This window comes from Musa acuminata, chromosome BXJ3-5 (genome assembly GCF_036884655.1).
Source record: "Musa acuminata AAA Group cultivar baxijiao chromosome BXJ3-5, Cavendish_Baxijiao_AAA, whole genome shotgun sequence".
In the NCBI taxonomy this organism is placed as follows: domain Eukaryota; kingdom Viridiplantae; phylum Streptophyta; class Magnoliopsida; order Zingiberales; family Musaceae; genus Musa; species Musa acuminata.
The window spans coordinates 26,580,999-26,604,688 of NC_088353.1; the positions used below are offsets into that span (position 1 = coordinate 26,580,999).

The 23,690-nt window shown below is 39.6% G+C and overlaps 1 protein-coding gene across 3 annotated transcripts; it reads left to right on the plus strand.

Moving 5' to 3' along the window:
- Nucleotides 1-488: 488 nt before the first annotated feature.
- Nucleotides 489-23,465, plus strand: LOC135638253 (vacuolar sorting protein 3-like). Of its 3 annotated transcripts, none has more exons than XR_010496561.1 (14): nucleotides 489-1,814; nucleotides 3,815-4,090; nucleotides 10,779-10,975; nucleotides 11,117-11,258; nucleotides 11,504-11,782; nucleotides 11,880-11,952; nucleotides 12,486-12,534; nucleotides 13,919-14,207; nucleotides 16,236-16,291; nucleotides 16,440-16,508; nucleotides 16,608-16,719; nucleotides 20,548-20,637; nucleotides 22,288-22,424; nucleotides 22,898-23,465. XR_010496561.1 is itself a non-coding variant. In XM_065151295.1 (14 exons), exons 1-14 carry the CDS (start codon nucleotides 663-665, stop codon nucleotides 22,988-22,990), a joined length of 3,048 nt encoding a protein of 1,015 aa, XP_065007367.1. In that variant the 5' UTR covers nucleotides 491-662; the 3' UTR covers nucleotides 22,991-23,465. The 3 variants fall into 3 exon arrangements, 1 of the variants encoding a protein (XP_065007367.1); XM_065151295.1 differs by having other exon boundaries at nucleotides 491-1,814; nucleotides 22,254-22,424; XR_010496562.1 differs by lacking the exons at nucleotides 22,288-22,424; nucleotides 22,898-23,465 and having other exon boundaries at nucleotides 16,444-16,508.
- Nucleotides 23,466-23,690: the final 225 nt, after the last annotated feature.

Consider the following 23,690-nt stretch of genomic DNA (forward strand, 5'->3'; position numbering starts at 1 on the left):
AACATGGAGAGTGAAGATAAATACTTAATTGCCACATGAGAAGTGAATTTATAAAATATTTTATAGATCTATTTATTATTATCAATTTGAGTTTAAATATTTTGAACTAATGATTTAGATTTATTTAACTAATTATTGAAATATGATTAAACATGGAACGGGTAGTTGTCTTTCCTTACCCGCTTCTCGAGATCCGGATCCGAGTAGAAGTCGGAGCCAAATTACCCCGAGAGCACGTCAGGCTCTGGCTCGGATCCTAACTCTTCTTACCTATTTCGTCGCCGTCACCCGTATTCGGATCAGTAGTAGAGGGCTACTCGGATCCAACCTGATCCGGTGGCAGTTGTCTTGCCTCCCCTCTTAAGAAACGCCAGAATAGCACCAGTCTTAGTATTGAATGATATGTAGGGCCCCACATGAGCTCCATCATAACGGTGGAGTGGGTAAGAGAAGTCATTTGGTAAAAGGAAAAAAAAGTCCAATTCTTCGTCTGTGTTAGTCGTTGAGAAACAAACCTACCGGTCTTCTACTCGAGGAAGACGACGAAGCGAAACCCTAAAAATCTCATCTATCTCCCCACTCCCGCAGTGATCTGATATTTGCAAACCTAATTCGCCATTCCGATGACGGTCCCCTCCAAATCCTAGCTTTTACCCCTCCCGATGGAGCCCCTCCGAGCCAAGGATCGGTTGGTCCTCGAGGCCTTCGCCGAGTTCGATCCCGCCAAGTCCGCCGGGCTAACCTCGGCGGCTCCCCTCGCGATCCGGTCCCTCTGCGTCTTCGCCGCCTCTGATTCCAAAACCCTTGTCTACATCGGCACCGGCGGCGGAAACATCATCTTGGCCTCCCTGGATCCCCCTTCGACCCGGGGAGCCCCGTCGTATGGAACCAGCGTTGGTTCCGCCAAAGGTGCTGCGGAATTTCTACGATCGGCGACGATCGGCGTTCGTCAGATCGAATCGATTCACGTTCTCTCTGAGATCGGGAGGGTCCTCGTGCTCTCAGATGGGTCCGTGTTCTTGCTGGATTTGCACTTGTTGCAGCCTGCGCGGAAATTGAGTTTTCTCAAGGATGTAACGGCGATTGCAAGGAGGATTCCATGTTCCGAGGCGATGAGTTTGGGACCCTTGGGAGATGGGGTGTCCAAAGCCGAGATCTTGAGCCCAAGTCAGAAGTTTTTTCAGAAATTGGGAGGGAGTATCAGGGCGAACGGAATAGGTCCCAGGATTACCGAGTCTCAGAGGGGAGGCAATAGCTGCTTTATTGCGGCTGCAGGAGCGAGAAAATTGGTTCTGATGGAGCTCCTCGTGCCTGGAAGCATTGATGTAGATTCTGACAGCCGTGGTGTTTCAGTACATCTTAAGGAGATTCAGGACATTGATGGCGTCAGTGCAATGGCATGGTTGGGGAATTCCATTGTTCTTGGAACTTCAGATGGTTACACACTATTCTCTACTACTAATGGGATAAGCACCCCACTGTTTATGCTTCCAGAATCTTCGGGGCCACCTCGGCTGAAATCTTTATGGGGAAGTAAGGAGGGTCTGCTGTTGGTTGACAATGTTGGCGTGGTTGTCAATGCCTCTGGGCAGCCTGTTGGCGGGAGTTTGATCTTTCAATATGCACCGGACTCCATCACGGAGATGCCTTCCTATGTGATTGTTGCAAAGCATGGTAGGATGGATTTATTCAGACGGAAGAGTGGTACTTGTGTGCAGTCAGTATCATATGCAAAGGGAGGCATTGGTCAGTGCATTGTGGCAAGTGATGATCAGGGTAAAGGAGAGGTTATTGTGGTTGCAACACCTTATAAGGTAGGTAAGTTTCATAATCATATATTTATATTGAAGTTTCTATTTGATGCCATGAGATTTTTTGCAACAGGGATAAAGGATGATGCTTTCTTATAATAGTTTCTTGTTTTATTGTTGGGCGTATTTCCTGTATATACTTTTAATTTTGTTTCTTCCCATACTTGTGCTTATCTTGGATAGTGGTTTTCCAGACCTACAAAATCTCCCAATGTAGCTCTGTATTGGTGGACACTTCATTGTTCTTTTCCAAACATTATTCAAGAAAGGAAAAATGAGAATTAGCTAGAGTTAATATTCCCTTCCAGCATCTGTATTAGATTCTTGTTGAAATACTAGATGTTAGTGGCTACAGATATAGGGTACAAAAGAAAATTAAGATAAAAAGACTGTAGATAGAGAAAATAACAAAAAAAGATGATATAGATTTTTTGTTAAACAAATTATTTGTTTTCTTTTTCATATAAAGTTCTCTAATAATTTAAAATAGAGTAAGGTTACTTTTCCTGCTGTGAAAAAAATCTGAAAACAGGAGAGGCACATCTATACTATATTTATAACTCAATATAAAGAAAAAGTAGGCTAAGGAAGGGAAAAACTTAATATAGTTCTCCAGCACTATCCAAGTGTGGAACCAGAAAATTCCTTCTGCTGTTAAGAAGATTTGATAGTGGCATAAATATTGAGCTCAGATTTGAGAAGATATAATTAAAATACCTTAAACAAGGAGGGTTTTTTCTGCATGTGATGTTAAAAATTTGAAATCATCTTACTGGATGTTCACCAGCTTTATAATCCAAGTTGACTCTCCAGATTGTAGGCTGTCACATCCCATGATTTTGTAAAATGAAATGAGCAATCAGTCATAAACCGCCACGAGGTTTTGTTTACAAAGTCAATTGGTGAACAGTGATATAAAAATCTGTGAATATCTGATGACCTATGAATACACAATTTCATGTAGCATGTGACAAAATTGTCTTATCATAAGAAAATTTATTAGTTATTTTCTATTGATTGGATAATATGTTTCAATATTTTGGGGGGTGGGTTATCTTTCCTTTGTGGTTCCTGGGATCCTTATGGTAGAACAGCAAAAAGTTCCCTTTTGTTTTGTGGGAGTGGTGTGTCTATATATGTATATATATTTTCGGGGGTCTGCTTCTTCTTGCCTGTAAAGATAGATGCTACAATTTAGATATTGAATTCATGTTTCATCAGATTGTTTTTAGATCTCAACAAATTTATAGGTTCAAATTCCAATGCATTTTGTTTAGCTACTGTTGGAATTCAATAAAAGAAGGATAGCTTAAAATGTTTAGTAAATGTGTTCTTATAAACAAGATAAAATACACTGAAGCATGTAGAAGAGAATGACTAGTTGATGAAAGAACCAAAAGAATGACAGTATTGACCAAGGTCCAAAGTACTTAATGAAAACTACTCTTGGCTACTTGGGATCTTCACAAACAGATACTGTTCTTTCAATAAGATCACAGTATTTTAGAGAAATTGTCAAACTATGTATCTTAGCTTAGATCCTAATGGGCTTTATTGACTTGTTGTATTGGACCTATTTGACAACGATATTTTGTGGCAAACAAATTAATGAAAGGAACTTGTTAAATTTCAGATTCTTACACTATGTGGAGATAATGGTGATGTGGGGCCTCTCTTTATAATTCAAACTTTAATTTTTCTTTCAAATGAATTTCCCTTGTTGCTTTTTGTCTTTACATCTCAATAAAATTTGTCTTCATGATATTGAGCTTCTAATTGTGCTGAATTGGGCATGCTGTAGTCCTTATCATTGCTGTTTGCTTAATTAAGCATCAACTAACTCCACCCCCAAACAGGTCTTCTGCTTATTTGAAATTATTTATAAAGAATACTAGGCATGATAAATATCGAGTTGCTTGGATAAAGTACTGTGTTTTTCTTTCTGATGAATTGTCTGAAATCTCTAGGTCATATGATGGCAACATTTTATTCTCTTTTCTCAGGCCATTTGTTTTCATAGATTGCCTGCCGAAGAACAGATTAAGCATTTATTGAGAAAGAAGAAACTTAAAGAAGCTGTCTGTTTGTTGGAGGAGTTTGAGTCTGAAGAAGAAATGACAAAGGAACTGCTTTCCTTTGTGCATGCACAAGTAGGCTTCTTGTTGCTTTTTGATTTGCATTTTGAAGAGGCAATCAATCATTTCTTGCTCTCAGAGACCATGCAGCCACCTGAGATATTCCCATTCATTATGCGGGACCCAAATCGCTGGTCGCATCTGGTATTTTTATTTTGTTTATTTTTCCATAATCACTTCCTCATATCTTCTATCAAACTTGTTCAAAGACATTAATATGGTTCAATCTATTAATGGATATTATTTTTCTGTACTGCAACTAAATGAATGGTCTATAGCTTCCCCTGACCTTTCCCCCTCCTTTTCTTTAATTTCTATTATAGTTGTGTTTCCTTTGGAAGGGAACAGAAATATGGTGTTTAAGTCTACTTTGTACTGTTTTTCTTTTTATTTGGAAGCACAGCCATACTTGCTTTTCTTGTGAAAAGAAGTTTATTCTTCATTTTATGGCCGAGTCTAAACAAGTCTTTGGATTGAAACTTTTCTTGGTTCCAGAAGCTGCTGCAAGTTGTAACAGTATACTAATGTGCTGATTATTGTAAATCTCCAGTGAATTTTAGGCTAATGATTTTTGGAGAATTACCTTAGGTCTAATAGCATATATAGTTTTTTCTTTGACATAGTTTTGCAAATTCGCCAAGGTGGCAAGTATGTGAAATGGAGGTGCTAGCAAGGTTCGCTATACCGTACCATACCGGCATTTCGATCCGGGCTCGGTACGGTACGGTACCAGTGAACCGGGCTGTCACGGACTTAGCTGGTTTTGCCTAAGTCGTGCGGCACCCTTGCGTGTCCGTCTGCAAAGGTCAGCCTCCCCGAAGCCTCCCATTATCCCTTGGGACCAACAAAAGAGAGAACGGGTTAGAGAGAACGCCTCAATCGGGATCCACAAGTAAACATCTCCGAAAAACACTTCATAGACAATGCAAATTACAAGCAAACTTTACAAGCTCTGAACAGTGGCACAACAAAGGGTAAAATGGTCCATTACAGATCGAAAATCTATCGCACGTGTCCACATGACACAACCTTTATTTACAAGCCTAAAGAGGCCACCAACCCAACTAAATTGGGACTATTAAGCCTTCGGTCGTCCCTCTACATGCTGTACAAGGCATGAACATGCCAAAAGACATGGACATACATAAGCATTACATCAAACATCCTGTTTTGAAGTTTGTCCGTGACATTCTCCCCCACTTATTCCTTCGACGTCCTCGTTGAAGCCTTTGTCGACACTGCAACTCCTCGCCTTTGCTGAGTCTTCAATCTTCTGCTCCAGCTACAATGCGCCTCTTGACTCCCAGCTGCTCTCCGTTGCTGTTTTTGAGTAGTCGAACCTTTGATCCGCCGTGCTGCTTCAACTCACCAATGACTCTGACTCTGGTGTGGGGTTGGCTGAGTTGTGTTGATCCTTGTTGATTCCTGCGGATCCCCTAGATGAAGGAAAAGACTATCCTTACTGCGCCAGTCTCTCGAATTTCTTATGTTGCTTGAACTGGTAGGATGCTTGTTGGAACTTTAACGAGCATCATCTCGCAAACTTCTGAAGTTTTGGGTCCTTCCTCCACAACATTTGCTCATTGACTCTTCTTTCGCTTAGTTGTCACATCCAAGTAGGTTTGCATCACTTCCACTTTCGATTGGCATTTCGTTGGGAAATGAAGCGGACAATCTACTCTCAGTAACACTGATCACCGTTGGTGAGGATTTGACAACTATTGTCTTCCATTATCTTCGAAGGGTCTTTGAACATATGCAGAGCTTCTTTGCTGGATAGATAAGAGAATTGGGGTACTTGATTTCGCCCATTCTCTTGAGAGTTGAGAAGGCAAAGGTTACTTGACTTCGCTCGCCTCCTCGAGGTTGTACTCCATGCATCGAGCTGGTTACTGGTCTTCGCCTGCTCTTTGCTCACACTTCTGAAGCACTTGAAGTGTTTGCACTCCTGGCGTTTAGCTACTGTGATTCACCTTCTCAATGCCATCGAACTTCTGGAATGCAGGAAGTTTTCACCCCAACTTGGAGTAATTCTCTCATAGGTTTGGTTGCCTCTGGGATTGTACTGTCTTCTCCATCAACCCTGCCGCCTACTCCGCTGAGTAGCAAAGGAACAGCACCGCGTACTGCCTGCTTCGTTCCTTGGTTATGCACTCTTGCATAACCCGAAGTCCTTCACTTTCGGCTATCTTGATGAGAAGCACATTGACACCAGTCTTACGAAGTTCCTCGGCCTCTGCCCTTCAGCCTTGTCTCGGTACTTGAAGATTGCCTCTACATTCTCCACCTCCTCGGTCCCTTTCACGACTAAGCGCTCTCCCTCTAGGAGAGAAAGGGATCAATGACTTTCACGGAAGTCCCGCCTCTGCGATACCATGGCGCTGCCATTCCCATGGCCCTACTATCCGTTGCCTCGCATCTGCATCCCTTTTCTTCACGATCAGTAGATATGTCTCCATGGCGCTCCTTTGAGTCCACCTCCATTCTAACTGATGCTTGATTTTAGGTAGCTAAGTCCCTCTGGACTCGTCGTTGCTTCCTCGCCCCTTTCCACCCCCTACTTCAACACCTCTGTGTTTTCCAAGCAGTCCGTTTGGTCGATGGAAAGACAGACTGCAACTCCCATGCATGGCCTTTGCCATCGCATTGTAGGGTTTGTACCGATTCTGTTCTCCTTAGCTTCCTTGGTAGCAACGTTCGCTTACTCGACCTTGTCCTCTGACTTGTCGGGCTCCCTTAAGCGAATATGAGCTCTGGAGCAGTCCAACTCTCCAGCTGCTTCGATCATACCTCTGCATGATCAAGTTCCTCCCATGGAACTCACTGGTACTTGCATTCGAACTTTTCCCTTGGTGGAACCCAGCCCCCATATGCTGATGACCAAGGTTTTCATCCGATGCAAAATTCGATGCACGCCCGGAAGACCCGCCTCTGCGGTACCATGGCCTTCACTCCTTGAGTCCATAGCCCTTCTTGCCGTCGTGTTGTTCACCGAAGTGGAGCTCCCAGTAGCTCCCGATCATACCTCCATATGATCTAATCCCTCACGGGCTCAAGGTCGTGTGTATCGCATTGCCACGAACTGTTCCACCATGATCCGCTGCACCATGTCGCCTCCTGGTGACATCTCCATTGCATTCTGATCCTTGTGGAATAAACTCGAATTGTGAAGCCTCCATATGTGGCCTCTGTCAATACATCGCAGGGTCTCTTCCACCTTCGATTTTGTTCGCTCCTTTGGCAATCGACCTTCATCCACCCACTCTTGGGTCACACCTAGATGAAGCACCGCTCTAGGACAGTTCGTCGCCTAGTAGCTCCCGAAGTCCACCGACTTCACTATAATTTGTGCACCATTGCCTGGGTCCTGGGCCTCTGCCCCTACCAGCACAATCTCCGCTGCGCACCGCTTCCTTCATGGCAACTTGAATGACAACACTGTGGCATATTCTTTAAGAGTACCCGCCTCTGGGTCCTCTTGCCCCGTACTAAGGCCTTCTGAACTCAACTTCGCCTCCGCAAATTGAGTCGCCTTAGTTCCTCCATCAAATGTTCCTCTGAGATAAGGTGCATGTGCCCAGAAGCTCCCTTCGTCTTTGGCACCATGCAAGATGAGTCCGCTCCGTCAGAATGAAGGACCCATAGAACAACATGATTCTACTCTTGCCTCTGCAAGAGTTCATGTCCTTGACCTCTGTCTAAGGAAAGCACTGTGCCTCCGCTCCATGTTCCAACTTCTATGCTGGCTCCCTTGCATACGGCTTGAGTACTTCGCCAAGTTACACTCAAGTTGCTTCGCTCCTCGTTTTTGCATTGAGTTGATGGTGGCCCTCGTGCCCACCATTCCACGGGTCAGCTCTACCTTGAGTCCGATCTCCACATCGACTCCAAGTGTGCCTTCATTTAAGTTGCTTTGGGTCGCTCCCCCACTTGATCTCGCAATGCATCCACCAATGCATTCTCTCAAGCGAGATCATGCGACGACTCCTTGCCGCTTGCTCAGTCCATCGAGCTTCGTGGAGTTGTTGTTTGTTGAGGTACTCCTCCTCAACATGTGAGGTCCGTCTCACATGATTCTCCCTCTGGAGAGACAGGACTTATCCCTCCTGGATAACTGTCCCATTATAGCAACATCTCTCTTCGTTTCGGAGACCACCATCCCCTTGGACTACTCCGATCTGCTGAACAAACTATGCATTGTTCTGCCTCCTGCAAATGCACTTGCTAGATTGCGATTCCACGTCAATACAGCCCCCGCTGCACCACTCAAGGCCTAGCAACATGCTGAACTCGTTGCACACTCCAGCCTCCTACGGACGTATCTTTCACATGCCGAAGAGAAAGTTTCAATACTCCATGGTGCCGAGTTTCGGTCGTCTTGGGATGGTCGCGAACATTCCATCGTTCGCATACAAGCCCTTGCATGAGTACCAAATTCTTCGAGTTAGCAATTCCCCTCACCTCTGTGAGCTTTGTATAACTCTTTTGGTCGTTGAGCAACTCATTTCACCTTGCATGGTCTCATCCTTTACCAAGCGCCTCGCTTGCCTTGAGCACCATCAAGTATAGTTGTCAACGTTGAGCCGTAGCTCAAACTCAGCCATCCCAACCTTTGTGCGCTCCACATTCTTCCAAGCTTGCCTGTTCTCGTGGTGCCTCTTGCGCGAAGGGTTGGCCATTCCTCTGAATGCCAATCTCAGATGCCCGCTCCTCCGAGCGAGTCCTTTTCCCTACATCTCCATGCATGTTTTCCCCCAAACAGTCGCGCTTGTGCTGATTGCCCTCAACGCAGCCCCGCTAGGTCCCTTACGTTTGCATGCTAAGTGTTTCTATGAGTGCTTGTCCCACTCTGATACCATCTGTCACGAACTTAGCTGGTTTTGCCTAAGTCGTGCGGCACCCTTGTGTGTCCATCCGCAAAGGTCAGCCTCCCCGAAACCTCCCATTGTCCCTTGGGACCAACAAAAGAGAGAACGGGTTAGAGAGAACGCCTCAATCGGGATCCACAAGCAAACATCTCCGAAAAACACTTCATAGACAATGCAAATTACAAACAGACTTTACAAGCTCTGAACAGTGGCACAACAAAGGGTAAAATGGTCCATTACAGATCGAAAATCTCTCGCACGTGTCCACATGACACAACCTTTATTTATAAGCCTAAAGAGGCCACCAACCCAACTAAAATGGGACTATTAAGCCTTCGGCCGCCCCTCTATATGCTGTACAAGGTATGAACATGCCAAAAGACACGGACATACATAAGCATTACATCAAACATCCTGTTTCGAAGTTTGTCTGTGACAGGGCGGTACATCAGGGCGTACCGAGCGGTACATCAGGGCGTACCGAATAATTTTTTATTTTTTTCGTACTGTAGCATTGTAGCACTGCTACAGTATAATACTGTAGCACTGTAACGGTACTGGGCGGTCCGCGTACCGGTAACCTATCGGACCGGTACGTATCGCCCGGTACCGTACCGGGCGGTACACTTCGGTACAGCAGACCTTGGGTGCTAGCATATGAAAAATTAGAAAGATGATATTTGACACTTATAGAGTGGGTCTTCATGCATGTTAAGGTCAATTATCTGACATCTGGTTATTGAGTGTTTAATATTTAGTCTCACCTCTTTTAGGGGTAAAGCATTTTGTGCACTGTCATTTATATATAATATTTATGTGCCAACGAAAATGTAACTTTTAGTAGATTGGTGCACATGAAATCTCAATAACCTAAATGGTCTACATTGTTAATTGTTTTTAAAATATATAATAGAAAATTTAAACAAAGCATTTTGATAGCTAGTAAAGTTGTACTTAGAAACTAATATTTTAGTGTCCAAATATCACCCAGAATTGTTTGGAAAAATAATTTATGCCCTTCTAAAATACTTGATGTGCTCTTCTTGTAAGGATGGTTCTTGTGTTGGGATTGATTTGGACAATAACTTGAATCGGGCCTTTGACTTAAGCTTTTGTTGAAATTGTTAAAATTAATCAATTCCTAATCTTGAATAGTTTTAATTGATAGCAAGAAAGTATATAACCATTTTTATCTTGAATAGTCGGGACTTGGGACATTTCTTTACCCAACTAATCAACAAAGCATTTAGTTGTCCATATTATTGGAAGTTGATATGTTATACAATGTTTTACATTTTTCCACCATGTTTGATCAGATTGAACACAAAACTCCAGGTAACACTACTTTTACATTAATGTATGTGGTAATGTGTGCAAGGATGGTTCTTGTGTTGGGATTGATTTGGACAGTAACTTGAATAGGGCCTCTGACATAAGATTTTGTTGAAATTGTTAAAATTAATCAATTCCTAATCTTGAATAGTTTTAATTGATAGCAATAAAGATTTTAACTTTTTTATCTTGAATAGTTGGGACATTCTTTACCCAAATAATCAACAAAGCATTTAGTTGTCCATTTTATTGGAAGGTGATATGTACCATGTTTTACAGTTTTCCACCATGCTTCATCAGATTGAACACCAAACTCCAGGTAACACTACTTTCACATTATGTATGTGGTAATGAGAAACATAATTCCGTGATAGGCTTGTGTTGCTTTGTTACTCATGACAAATATTGTTGCTTTTTCCCTCTGAACGACCAAGCTACATATGTTTTATTAAAATGCTTCTATCACCTTTTTGTCATTGTTGCTAACACAGTGTGGAAGGTGCAGTTTATCCATCAACTGATAAGAATTTTTTTTGGGTCCCTCATAGATATCACTTAGTCTGTTTCTTCAATATATATTTCATATATTGTGCACATTGTCAGAGGTAAATGTTTGTCCCTGCATGTTCCAGGTACCAAGGAACCGGTACTGGGGGCTGCATCCTCCTCCAGTACCTCTTGAGCAAGTAATTGATGATGGACTGATGGCTATCCAGAGAGCTATGTTCTTAAAGAAAGCAGGTGTAGACACTGCTGCTGATGAGGTGTTTCTTTTAAATCCACCCAGCAAAGCTGATCTCTTGGAGTTAGCAATTAAAAATATCATCAGGTATTTTTTAATGAATGCTAGTGGTAGTCCATTGTTTTCAAATCTTGATGCACACTTTATCTTCATTTATATGATGTCTACTCATAATCTACCCTGAGGTTTTAATATGTCTTGAAGCAAATAATGTTCTGTTTAATCTAGGTATCTATGTGTTTCTCGGGATTGGGATTTAAACCCTCCAGTGAAGGAGGGTGTAGATACTCTTCTGATGTACCTCTATAGAGCACTCAATCTTGTTGATGATATGGAGAAACTTGCTTCATCGCAGAACTACTGCATTGTGGTATGTATTTTTTCGACAGCTCAATTTAATACAGATATAGAGATATCTTGAGGTCAGCTACGCAATGGAACTGAGTGCAGAATCTAGATGCACAGACAGAATTGAGTATGGACATCTAGACCATGCACTATTTGACTTTGTTATTAATCCGCGTAACCTGGTTCACCCATGGACTAAAATCTGATTGGGTACTTTCTCAGAGAGGTGTTTGAAGGATGACCTTGCTTCTGCTTTTACCATTGCAGGAGGAATTGGAAACACTGTTAGATGATTCAAAGCATTTAAGGACACTAGCATTCTTGTATGCCAGTAAAGGGATGTGCTCAAAAGCTCTCACTATCTGGCGTATGTTGGCCAAAAATTATTCGACCGGGTTATGGAAAAACCCTGCAAGCTCCGATGAATGTGATTCTCTAAATTCTTGTACAGATTTAAGTTCTGGTCAACAAAGTGCTGCTAATGAAGCTTCAAAGCTACTCCAAGAATCTTCTGATCAAGATCTCGTACTGGAACATCTTGAATGGGTCTGTTATATCAGAGATTGTGCATATTTACTAGTTAGATTATTATACCTTAAATGTTTCTTTGTTAACAAGTTATTCGGGTTTTTTTTAATCTTAGATTGCAGATGTTGACCAGAATCTTGCAATTCAAGTTTTAACATCAGAGAAAAGGACTAATCAGCTTTCTCCTGGTAATTACTATGTTTCAACAAATAAACTGTTTTTGTTTGGATGTCCACTAGTAATCTTGGAAACAAGTTCGTGTTTGTTAACATCTATTAGAAATAAAAGAAGTGAAGTTAGCAGAATTAGAGCATTATACTTATGTTATTTATATTTTATAGTACTTTGTACTTCTGGTTCTGGATGAGACAATGTGTTTCTGTTGTTATGACCAATCTTCTGATTTAATCATGCATAGAAGAGTCTTTTGCTATGAACATATGCATATCAATCATTTAAAGAAAGAGTATTTTAATATGAACATGTGGATATCGCTTTTTCTCATGTGAACTTGAACTTAATTTCTAAATGTATTTAATGGAGATCATGCTTAATGGAACTTGATTTAGAGCCTCTGTGATTGTTTTGAGGTGATAGGATCTTCCATAGGATTCTAGCTCAACTCTATATATATAATTTTGGTTGTTTTGATAACTTTATTGATCCAAGAGCAGCAATGATTCTATCATGTTAGTGCACTAACCAGTGACAATGTCTGCAGAAAAAGTTCTTTCATCTGTTGATCCAAGAAAGGTTGAGATCCATCAGAGGTATGATTGGGCTACTCCTGGTTTGTTTAAATTGAAACAGTAAATAAAGAGCTTTTATTATGATACTTGAGTGTAAATGTTTATTAGTATGGAGCTGTTAGTAAACTTTAAATATTGTCCGTTGGTTGTTCTTTTTTCCAAGTTGTTTGAAGTTCACTTCCAATTGATTCTAAATCATCCTAGTAGCTGTTCTTCATTAATCAGGATGCCAACATCAATATTTTAATAAATGTAGCATGGCATGTATGTCCAGGATTGGGTTCAGGCTACAGGTCTGGATTTTGAGATTACTGACAGGTTGAGGATCAGAGTCGGCCTACATTGACCTATTTGGATTGTGGGGTGAATATTTTTTTTTTCCATTGGTGGCACCCAAATTGTTGAACCTGTGGAGTTAGGTAAAATTAGTAAAAGCGGCAAGGATTGACAATGTTCTAAGAGGCAATTGTCACGTGCAAGTGGTCAAATAGTTAGTTACATCTAACCTGATTTAGTCTAGTCAGAATTGGATATTTATCAATGTTTTGATCCAATGACCCACAGAACATATTCAATTATGTATGAGCCTTTAAATTGATGTGACAGTGAAGGCATTAATGCTTGTATTTGAAAAGTTGGATTAAAAATAGTGTGGCATATCTTTGTCTCTTTGACGGTGTCCCTTCATCCCTCCTCTCCCTCTAAACTCATGCAGCCAAAGGAACTTGCTGCCTTCACCACCCAAGCAACCTGACCTTCTTCGTGTTATATTGCCTTGATCTAACAATGGAGACAAGATGCCTCCAACCAAGGTTTCAAATAGCAGTCAGACCGGTATGTATATTTTGGTGGTTTTAGTCTGACGAAGGATTAGTACTGAACCATATGGCTTGGTTATAGTTATCCATTTTCTTAACCATACTGCAGAATAGGTTCATATACCACCTGCTATTTCTCCCATATTTCCCTTTGTGGGCTTTAGGCTTTGATAAACTAAATGGTTTCGTCTATGGTTTAGGATAATCTTGTCAGTCCTCTTGGCCTATGATGTGGGGTCTAGCATCCATCTCAAAAATGTTTGCCTTTTTTTAAATAGTCGTTTATTAATATTTCACCTAATCAAGTACCTACTTTCGCTGGAAACTTGAAGATGGTAAAACTTCTAAAATAATCTAAATTTGAAATTTAATCACAACTTGGAAATAAACCATGTCTTCTTTTGCTTAAAGTAATCTGGCCTATCTTATATCCTTGATTTTTCTACGATGATCAACTTTAATTGCATTTCATGGTCTATTGTTAGTATGCTTATCTTGTACATTCATCTGAAAACTATTGTGTACCAGTCATATATTTGCCCAATTTGTTCATTTTCTTATTGTTTAGATTGATAACTTTTGTGTAGATATCTGCAATGGTTGATTGAAGATCAAGACTGCGATGACACCCAATTTCATACTTTATATGCTCTTTCTTTAGCCAGAACAGCAATTGAAACAATTGAAACTGGCCTCAATTATGAAAATTATGATGCTAGAAACCAAGAGGAGTTGAATATATCCAACACTGAACTTGGAAAGAACTATGGATATTCGGTCAGGGATAGATTGCAGTTATTTTTACAGGCTTCAGACTTGTATGATCCAGAAGAAGTACTAGGTGTTATAGAAGACTCAGAATTATGGCTGGAAAAGGTTAATTTACTTTTTAACTGCTTTTTCTTTGGAGCTGATGTCAAATTCAATGTTTATATGGCTAGAAAAAGTTCATTTACTTTTAATTGCTTTTTTTATTTGGAGGTGTTATCTAATTGAATATTTAAGGTTCCATCTTGAATAATTGTGTTATTCTATGCTTTTCTTATGCTTTGGGAATTAGATACTATCTTCTGTGAGCAATATGAATGAAGTTTTTCCTTAGTTAAGAATCACATGGGGATATTTGACATTTTCAATATTGGTATGCTAGCTTCACGAATTATTATGTTATTGCTCTGAAAAGTTATTACTTGAAGTAGTGTTGTATTGGTTATCTGCAAGTCAAGCAAGAATGTCTAGTGGCCATGTTTTTGTTTAGTGGTAGTGTGTCCAATTTAGCTAAAATGCTAATTTATTTATTTATTTTGCTAAATTGCTAAATTTTATGTAAGTGTGCCCTGAGATATGAGTACTGGTGACATGGGTTGTGCCAGTCAATCTTTGGGAAGGTATGTTCTACCGTAGCGGCTGTCTTTTAGAATGATGGTTATTGTGCTTTTACCAACGATTTCAATAAGTGCTCGGGCGCTCGCCTAGGCGCTCGGGCGAGGCGAGGCGAGGCTCGAGCACCTTGCTTCATGTCCAAGCGCCTCGCTTCAAAGAGGCACTGCCTAGGCGCTCGCACGAGCCCAGGCGCCGGGCGCTTCGGGCGAGCGCCTGAGTTAAACCAGGCGACCGAACCAGTGTTTTACGTCTGGTTCGGTCTCTGTGGCTCGGGTGAGCGCCCAAGTTAGACCAGGCGACCAAACCAGTGTTTTACGCCTGGTTCGGTCTCCGGTGCTTTAGTTGGTTCAATCGAACCAACTAAAATCACCAATATCAGGCTCCCTATCGCAATTTCCCCGACTTCCCCAACCTTAACACTTGCGATTTTGCTGTCGAGATTTCTTTTCTGCTGTCGTTGCTCTCTGGTGCCGTTGCCACTATCGCTGCCCCCCGCTACTGTCGCTACTCGCTGCTGCCACAATCGCTGCTTGCCGACTTCTCGTCGTTGTTGTCGTCGCTCGCGCTGTCACTCGTCGCTCCCGCTGCCGCTTGCAGCTCCCGCTCCCGCTCCCACTCTCGTTGTTGCTCGCCGCTCCCGCTGCCGTCGTCGCTCGCCGCTCCCGCTCTAGCTACTACTATCGTTACCTCAGCAGCCTCGGTCTTCTCACTATACTGTTAATAGTATATTAACAGTATAATGCTAACTGTATACTAATAATAATTTTTTTATTTATTAGATTAATAATATATTATTTTAATTTTAATACTATTAATTTTTATTTATTTAAAATTATTGTTATGTTTCAAAATAAATGGCAAATGTACTGAGCAACTCAATAGATTTGATGTAAAATTTTATTGTTTTGATTTTTAAGACTTTAATATGACATTGTGATTTTGTACTCGATTTTCTTAATTTAATAGCATTTTTTTATTTAAATAATTATATTAATTATATTATATATTTTTATATTTTAGCGCCTCGCTTGGGCGAGCGCCTAGCACCTCGGGCATTTTTAAACCTTAGTGCCTTTTGGCGCCTAACGCTTTTTAAATCATTGGCTTTTACATATCATCACTCCATGGACATACTTATAGAAGACTTGTGTACTTGAATGTTTGCATGATTGGTTCTGAAGTACCATATTATGCATTTTCTTTCCTTTGTTGCATATAGCATAGATACTTCTCCAGTAGTTTGCTTAACAAGCAATACTTGAATTTTTAATTTTTTTCTATCCATGTTGATTATTTCATCTGTGTCTTTAGCATGCTTGCTAATAAGCTTCTCTGAATTTTAGTTCTGCTTTCTTATTTGAAAAATTGGTACTAGGTGGTAGGTGCAAATAGTTATTGTTGAAATTGTCTATAATACATTTGATTTCACTTGCATGTCTTATTCTTCTGGGGGGAATATCTTGCACAAAAGTTGTTTACTATGTGATTCAGTGCATACTTACTATTAGCTGTTTATGGCAGGCAATCCTGTACAGGAAGATGGGACAAGAGACGAAGGTGCTACAGATTCTGGCTATGTAAGAATCATTTGAATAACTTTTCCTGTTCGCATATGGACCACTAAGATCAGACACATAGACTCAGAATTTCTATATTCTTGTACTTAATTGATCACTTGCTCGCTCTATCTTCACCTGAAACATTTCTGATTGTGCCTTGCTTAAGAAAGCTGGAAAATAGTGAAGCTGCTGAACAATATTGTGCAGAGATTGGTAGAAATGATGCTTATATGGAGTAAGTTTTATTAATTTACCTATTGTCATGCTCTTTATTATTTTCAAATATCATACTGACTCCAGAATTTATCTTTTTTATTTGTCCATTTTACTCAAGGTTACTGGATATGTATTTGAATCCAGAAGATGGGAAAGAGCCAATGTTTAAAGCTGCAGTTCGACTTCTTCATAATCGTGGTGTATTACTTGACCCCTTGCAAGTGTTAGAGGTACCAAAATGACAATTTTTTACGGAGCACAAAATTCTCAAGGAGTAGATTTTGCTTCTTTTAATTTTCTTTTACAAGTGACATGTTTGCAATCTCAAATTAGGACAGAAGTCTAAGCATATATCATTGATCAGACAAAGGTCATATTTGCACGGGTACCTCATTTTGAGGTTTTGACATTTGGGTAGCTGCCTAACTATCTTTGTAAATATATTTTTAATTCTCTTGAGGATCCCTTTCATGGTGTAGCCAATTGCTTAAAATAATATAAGACTTACAGTGAGATGATCTGATGAGTATAGATTCTTTGTGGCATATATTGCGGCTCAATATGCCATGATGCTTACATAACTATCTGAACTTGTTTGATTTAAATGTATAATATTGTATATCCAGTTCGGCAAGTTTGAATTCTGCTACGCTTATATGGCCATCGGAACATAAATTTTACCTCATAATTGGACGTCAAGGGCCTCTTCATTCCTGTTGCATTTAGAAGTTATTCTCATGCTATAAATGTAGTTACCACTGTAACCTAGACAGTATGTATTTTTATCAGATGACAAGCCAAACTCAAGCAGTCACATGTATGAATTATCACAATGTTTCTTCATGGGAGATAAGAACATATCATTATTCTTTAATATCAGTGAACAATTTTTTTTTTTTTCATTTCTACGATTATCCTTTCAATGATTCTCACAAACAGGTGCACTTTGCATCTCTAAATCATGAACCTACCTTGCAACTTCCTTTTGAACTCCAAAGATTTTAGCACTTCAATGCCTTGGGCCTTATCAACTTCCACTTTCTGGAAGGTTAATATGTTAGGAAGAGTGTAAACTACCTATTCTAGGTGGCCTGATTACGTAGGCTGAGAAAATTTTGTTATTGGAGGTTTTTGGAAGATAACACTAAATGTACTTCAATGACAAGCTCACTATTTGATCCCTTGTCCTGACCATGCACCATTTGTTCAATGTTCGAAATTAACCTGTAATGTTCAGAAAAGAGAATAACAATAGTAAAAATATAGCCTTGAGAGACTTACAAGCTTGCTTATATAGATCTACTTATGTTCGAACTCTCCAAATCTTTAGAATCAACTTGAGATTTTTTTTTTGTTACATAAAAACACTCTGTAATAATAGTGTTTGAGAAACAGGGGCCATCAACACCCCTTTGTTGACTTGGGATGTGACTCTTAAGTTGTTTGTGATCCAGTCCATGTTCATCTTAAATTAGACTTGCTGGTATCCAGATCACAGTACTTGTGCAGCTCCTGTTGGATGCAAACTTATCCTCTACCTTTCCATGACAGAACTGCCACCATCCATTTCGTCCACTGGCTGAAAACACACATCTCAATATACCAGCCTTCCTCTCAGATCCCAACTTTTGTAGCATTGGATTGATTAACTCTGGCAAATTAAGCTGATTCATTCTGTATCAAAATTTTACTCCTAAATCCATCCTATACTTTTCTTGATCTTCGTCATTACTTCCTGCTTGGCATGCAGTGGAGAGGTGATGGTGCCTTTGTCAAAATCTAATGCCGCTACATCAAGCTTCACGACTTGAACATCTTTCACGATGAGAAATTGATGAAATTAATCAATTCCTAAGAAATCAATTTTCTGGACTTCAAATAAGTCATGCTTCTGGACTTAAATAAGCAGTCATATGTTTCACAAAGTTTCTTTTTGCTTCTCTTTTGAATTGCCACTAAGCAGATCCAAAAGTGTTGATTTGATGGCCAAAACATGCTCCAATTGAGCCCAAGCTTTAGAAGCTATTTGATCCTCAATTTGTTTTCTTGTAGCCAAACAATCCTTGCAAAGGGTCAAAATGGATTGCTCTGATCACTGTCCTAGGTATTAGTACTAATTAATTAATGTTCTTGACAGTTATGAGCAAGGTTTGCTGTACTGTCTGAATCAGTACATACTGGTCTGACGGTCGATGGGTGATCGAGATGCGGATCACCCGAGTCCCCATCGGCATGCCCCAATATATCGTGTGTTGGTATGCTGGTACAGAGTGGTACATACTGTACCGTTGGCCGACCGACCAGCATGGCCAATTGAACCTTGGTTATGGGAGTAATTGTCAAATCATAATCTTGGATGATTACAAGATGGCATATGCCGAGTTATCGGTGCTCCAACTCTCGCAACCTAACTAGGAATAAAAATGAGTCAAGAAATCAGTTCTTCTGTTGCCCTTTGTAATGAGGGGTCAAAAACCAACTGCTTAACCCCAAAAAAATGCCATAGAACCAGTCGTATGGAGTATGGACTTCATAGAGAGTCTGGACGGACAATCCTTATGGATGGTGAGTTTAGAAGTGAAAAAAGTTTCCATGATTCTTTAGTTGATTGGGTTCAATGCTTTTCCATCTTGAAGGAGACTTGTTGGTCTACAAATCATAGTACTTGTATGACTTGTATGACATTTATTTGAAGCAAGAATTCATTCCACATCCTTTCAAGAACAGGCTACTGTTACCTATACTGTCCAAAGGCTGAAAACATGCATCCAAGACACAAGAAGTGTCTAGACCCGATCTTATAGAAGCCTTGGCTTGATTGACTCCAGATCAAATCTGCTTTATGCACCATCATTACTCAGCATTAGACTTCATTGGCCAGCAACGATATGTCCACATGCTTGAAAAGAAGAGAGAAAAAAGTGGTGTCCAAAGGATTCTTCCTCCAATTTTTAACACATTGTTGAGTGGTTGGCTAAGGATGATGTCAATCATCTTTTCAAGTAATTATTATTAAATTCTGTAACTTGTTCTACAATTTTAATAATTAAGGAATATCTTTTACCTGAGTATAGGATTCATTTTTTATCTGCTTAATTGAATGCTCTTTCATCTAATATATGTGAGGTCCAAACTATTTTGTTATGGATCTTTGCATTTATATGTTGTTGAACATGATGCACTAAGTGGAGTGCAATCACAGGAAAGACACTCTTCACTATGACTCTGTGGTTATTATTGTTCGAATGCAATAGGTATACTGCTATAGTACTTTTATCAATGATCTTGCTGTGACATTAGCGAGGGTAGAATGTTGCATGATCCATTATTGATGTGATACTAAGATTCTAAAGTTATTTGTTGTGAGCAGTGTTATTTCCCAATTCACTATTGATAGACATTGATGTGTGCACATATTTTCTAGTACTTATTTTGCTACCATATGTATTCATGCATCATTATGTTTAATCTTTATATCATCATTCCATATGTTCTTCTATGAATTTTCACCTTTTATCTTCTTTTTTGTATTTCTGTTTTTGATATTTATCTCATTTTTTATGTTTGGGATGCCTATTTGATGTAAAATGGGCCCACATAACTGTTGCCATATTCCAAAGTCAAGGTTTTCTTCTACATGAAGGAATTGAACACCTTAAATTTAAAATTTTAGTCAAGGTCCCCTACTTTGCAAATGTTGCCTTGGTCAAACAGGGCAAGAAAAATTTCACATTTTTTTCATCCTTGCTATTATCTGCCTTGGAATGTAGATACTGTTGGTGTCAGCGAAACTCTAAAGTTCTGCCTACATTTTGAAGATATTAAGAGTTTCTCAAGATGAGTTGATAATATCTAAGCTGCTAAATGGATGTCACCATATATCTCCTTATTCTTTACTCTCTGATCTTTGGAGGTTGCTTGATATAGCAATGTCTGCAACCTAATGTTATGATGTCATGCAACATTTGCAAAAGTTATTTGTTATCACGTACTCATGGGTTCTGCTTTAGTTTGTAACTTCTAACAATTGACTATGGTATTTTGCATTGGTGTTGCAGAAATTGTCACCTGAGATGCCTCTGCAGCTTGCATCAGATACGATATTGAGAATGCTAAGAGCTCGAGAGCATCATCATTGCCAAGGGCAGGTAGATATGACTAACTAGTGGTGGTACAGAAAAGTTAGTTCCATTTAGCACTATAACCAGAATATATGCCAGTATCTGCTTGATGCAATGAGCCTCTGTAGACAGACATTTTCAGTTAGGATAGCTATACTACCAGCAATCAACCGATCAAAGTTTGATGATATCACAATATCAGACTCTATAAAACTGATATAAGTGGACTGAGTCACGGTCACTGAGGTCTGTACAATATAAATTGTGTATCATGGGTATAGTTGACATTCATATATCCAGCTGTTGATAGCCATTTACTTTTTGATTTGAGTTATTCCTTTTAAAAGGAATACTATGCCAAGAAAACTTGTGAGTGATGAAAATCTTGCAACTGAAAGCTCTTTTTTGTTATTATGCTTGGAAAAGAGATATCTATCCATCCCTTTGTTTGTGATATACATGCATTCATCCCCTTATGATAAGCTGTCTCCAGGATATACCAATTACGACATTCCTTTTTAGGTTTTTTGGGAAATTAGAAATTCTTATTATTAAGCCTATCCATATTCATGATTTGACATAATTTTCCACTGGATGTCAATGGCCTAAGGCAACTCTTCATCTTTTTAATCCGTGATTGGGACCGGCATTAGCTTTGTGTATTATTAAGCCTATCAAAATCCTTTCATTTTTTATGTATATTCTTCTGTCATTTGTTTTAGTTTACTAAAGTGATGGTATTTTATGTGCTGGGAACATGTTTTCGTACACCTAATTTAACATTGTATCTTTCTTCATGTCTGTCAATTTTTGTTGGGACCATATGAACTGGTTTTCTCATGTCTGTTGTTGAATTTGTACACTTGCTTTCTTTTTGACCTGGTCTACCACCTTAACTTGTTTAATATACTATTAACATAATTTGCCTTGATAAAGATAAACAAGAATCTGTAACATGTTTTTGTTGTGCTCTTAGATAATAATTATTTATCTCAGTTCAAAAGCAAAACTTTCTTTGTCAAACCAAATTAAATAGAAAACATGTTACCTGATAAGATTTTGTTTATTCTTAACAATAATGCATATTCAGTAAGTTATATATTTGTGGTCTTCCCACCAATGACCAGACTAACCTTTATTTACTTTGCAAAATCACAAGGTTGCTGTTGGTGGCCGAAAAGCAATGGTAGATTCTAGCCAGTCTGCAAGTTTTTAAATTTTTTTGGTGAAGTGGTAAAAAGATGAAAAGAGCAATTAGGAAGGTTCTTTGCATTATTTTCAATCATGGTCATAGAGATAAGGTCCAAACCTGCTTTGGCCATCATTGTTGTTGGTGGGAGTTTTTATTTGCATCAATTTGTTTCTTTTCTTTTCCTGGTTAGTACCAGCTATGTACTGCCTGAAGGAGCAGTATATAGCTGTCTGACAGTTAATCAGTAGGGAAGGGATCCAGTACTAAGCTTGCAATCCTTTTTGTAATCTACTTGTGGGATAATAAGAGACACTAGTTCCCACAAAGGTCTCCACAAATAGTACTCACATCTACCTTGCCCATTTTTGTTAGTTAAATTCCATTTTATAACTGTATTATGCTTGCTAGCTGGTCAGGGAAGTCATAACTCTTTATCTTCTTGCTTGATTAGATTGTTCATAATCTCTCACGTGCAATAAATCTAGATGCACGGATGGCAAGATTCGAGGAGAGATCAAGGCATGTTCAGATAAATGATGAGAGCATCTGTGATTCTTGCCGCTCACGCCTTGGCACCAAGCTCTTTGCAATGTATCCCGATGATTCGGTTGTCTGTTACAAGGTATGTAAAGTCCAAAAATCTGCAAGATAAACAGGCTGATGAGATGATATTAGCAATAGATACTGGTCAAGCAATTATATGCATATAATGAATGAACTTTTACATATCAGGGTACATCAAATTGACTAAAATGCATTCTACATATCATTTTTCCTATGTGATGGCTAACATTTTAATGTTGCAAGTCATCTGTTTGAACAGATACAAAGATAAAATGTATGAATGTAAAACTAGCTGCTTCAGTGCTGTCCTTCAAAAATGTTGATCTGTTGTCATGTTTAATCGATGGACACAATGTTTCTACATGTCCAACTGGGAAGCATACATATGATGTGCCAGTGCTGACTGCTGAATTTGCCATGGAGCATTATCTCAGCACACATCTTGTTAGCTAAAGCACGTACTTTGACACGACGAGAGAAATAAGTTCCCCCTGTTCTCAACATTTACACACTGTTCTTTTGTTGATTCAGTGTTATCGCCGGCTGGGGGAGTCTACGTCAGCTCGTGGCCGTAATTTCAAGCAAGATGTCATCTTCAAATCAGGGTGGCTTGTTAGCAGATAGTAACACACTTTATCTCTGGCAATTTTTGGATGAGGCTTCTTTCTGCAAGTGCAAAGAGTTGAAATGATAAAGTGGCCTTTCGAGGAAGGAATTTTCATCGGCCTTTTAATGACATCTTTTTCATTCATGCATTCACTTGCATGCTAGATTACATTTTCGAAAAGCTGGTCAAGTTTGCCGACGGCTTGGGAATGATTTGTAGGCGATCAAGTATCTTTTTGTGTGCTGAATGACAACCAGGGGTGGAATAGGACTTGCAGGATATCCCTTCCTAGAAGCAGTTCATTTCATATACATTGGAGGAAAGGAATGCAGTTGAAACCATGTAGAGAGAGTTGGCCATGGCCAATACCGGCAGCAGATGGCTTAGCAGTCAGAATTGGTTTTCATTTTAGATATGTAAACTTGTTTTAATTTTTTGTCTGTATCAGTATCACTGTGGGAAGTAAAAATAAAGCTGATCAAATTTCTTTCACCACAAGTCATTTCCGTAATGTAAGTTTTGAATACTTTATACTGCCACAACAGTTCCTCCTTGTGTTTCTCGGAAAATGGATCTTTAAAGTGTGTTGTTATCAGAAGCGAGTCGGATGATTTTGCTGCGACAGGCACTTGGTTATCACATCTTTATTATGCGATTCATACGGACTGTACGGTTGGATACTGAAGTTGCCTGCTCATCATCACCTACTACTTCCCA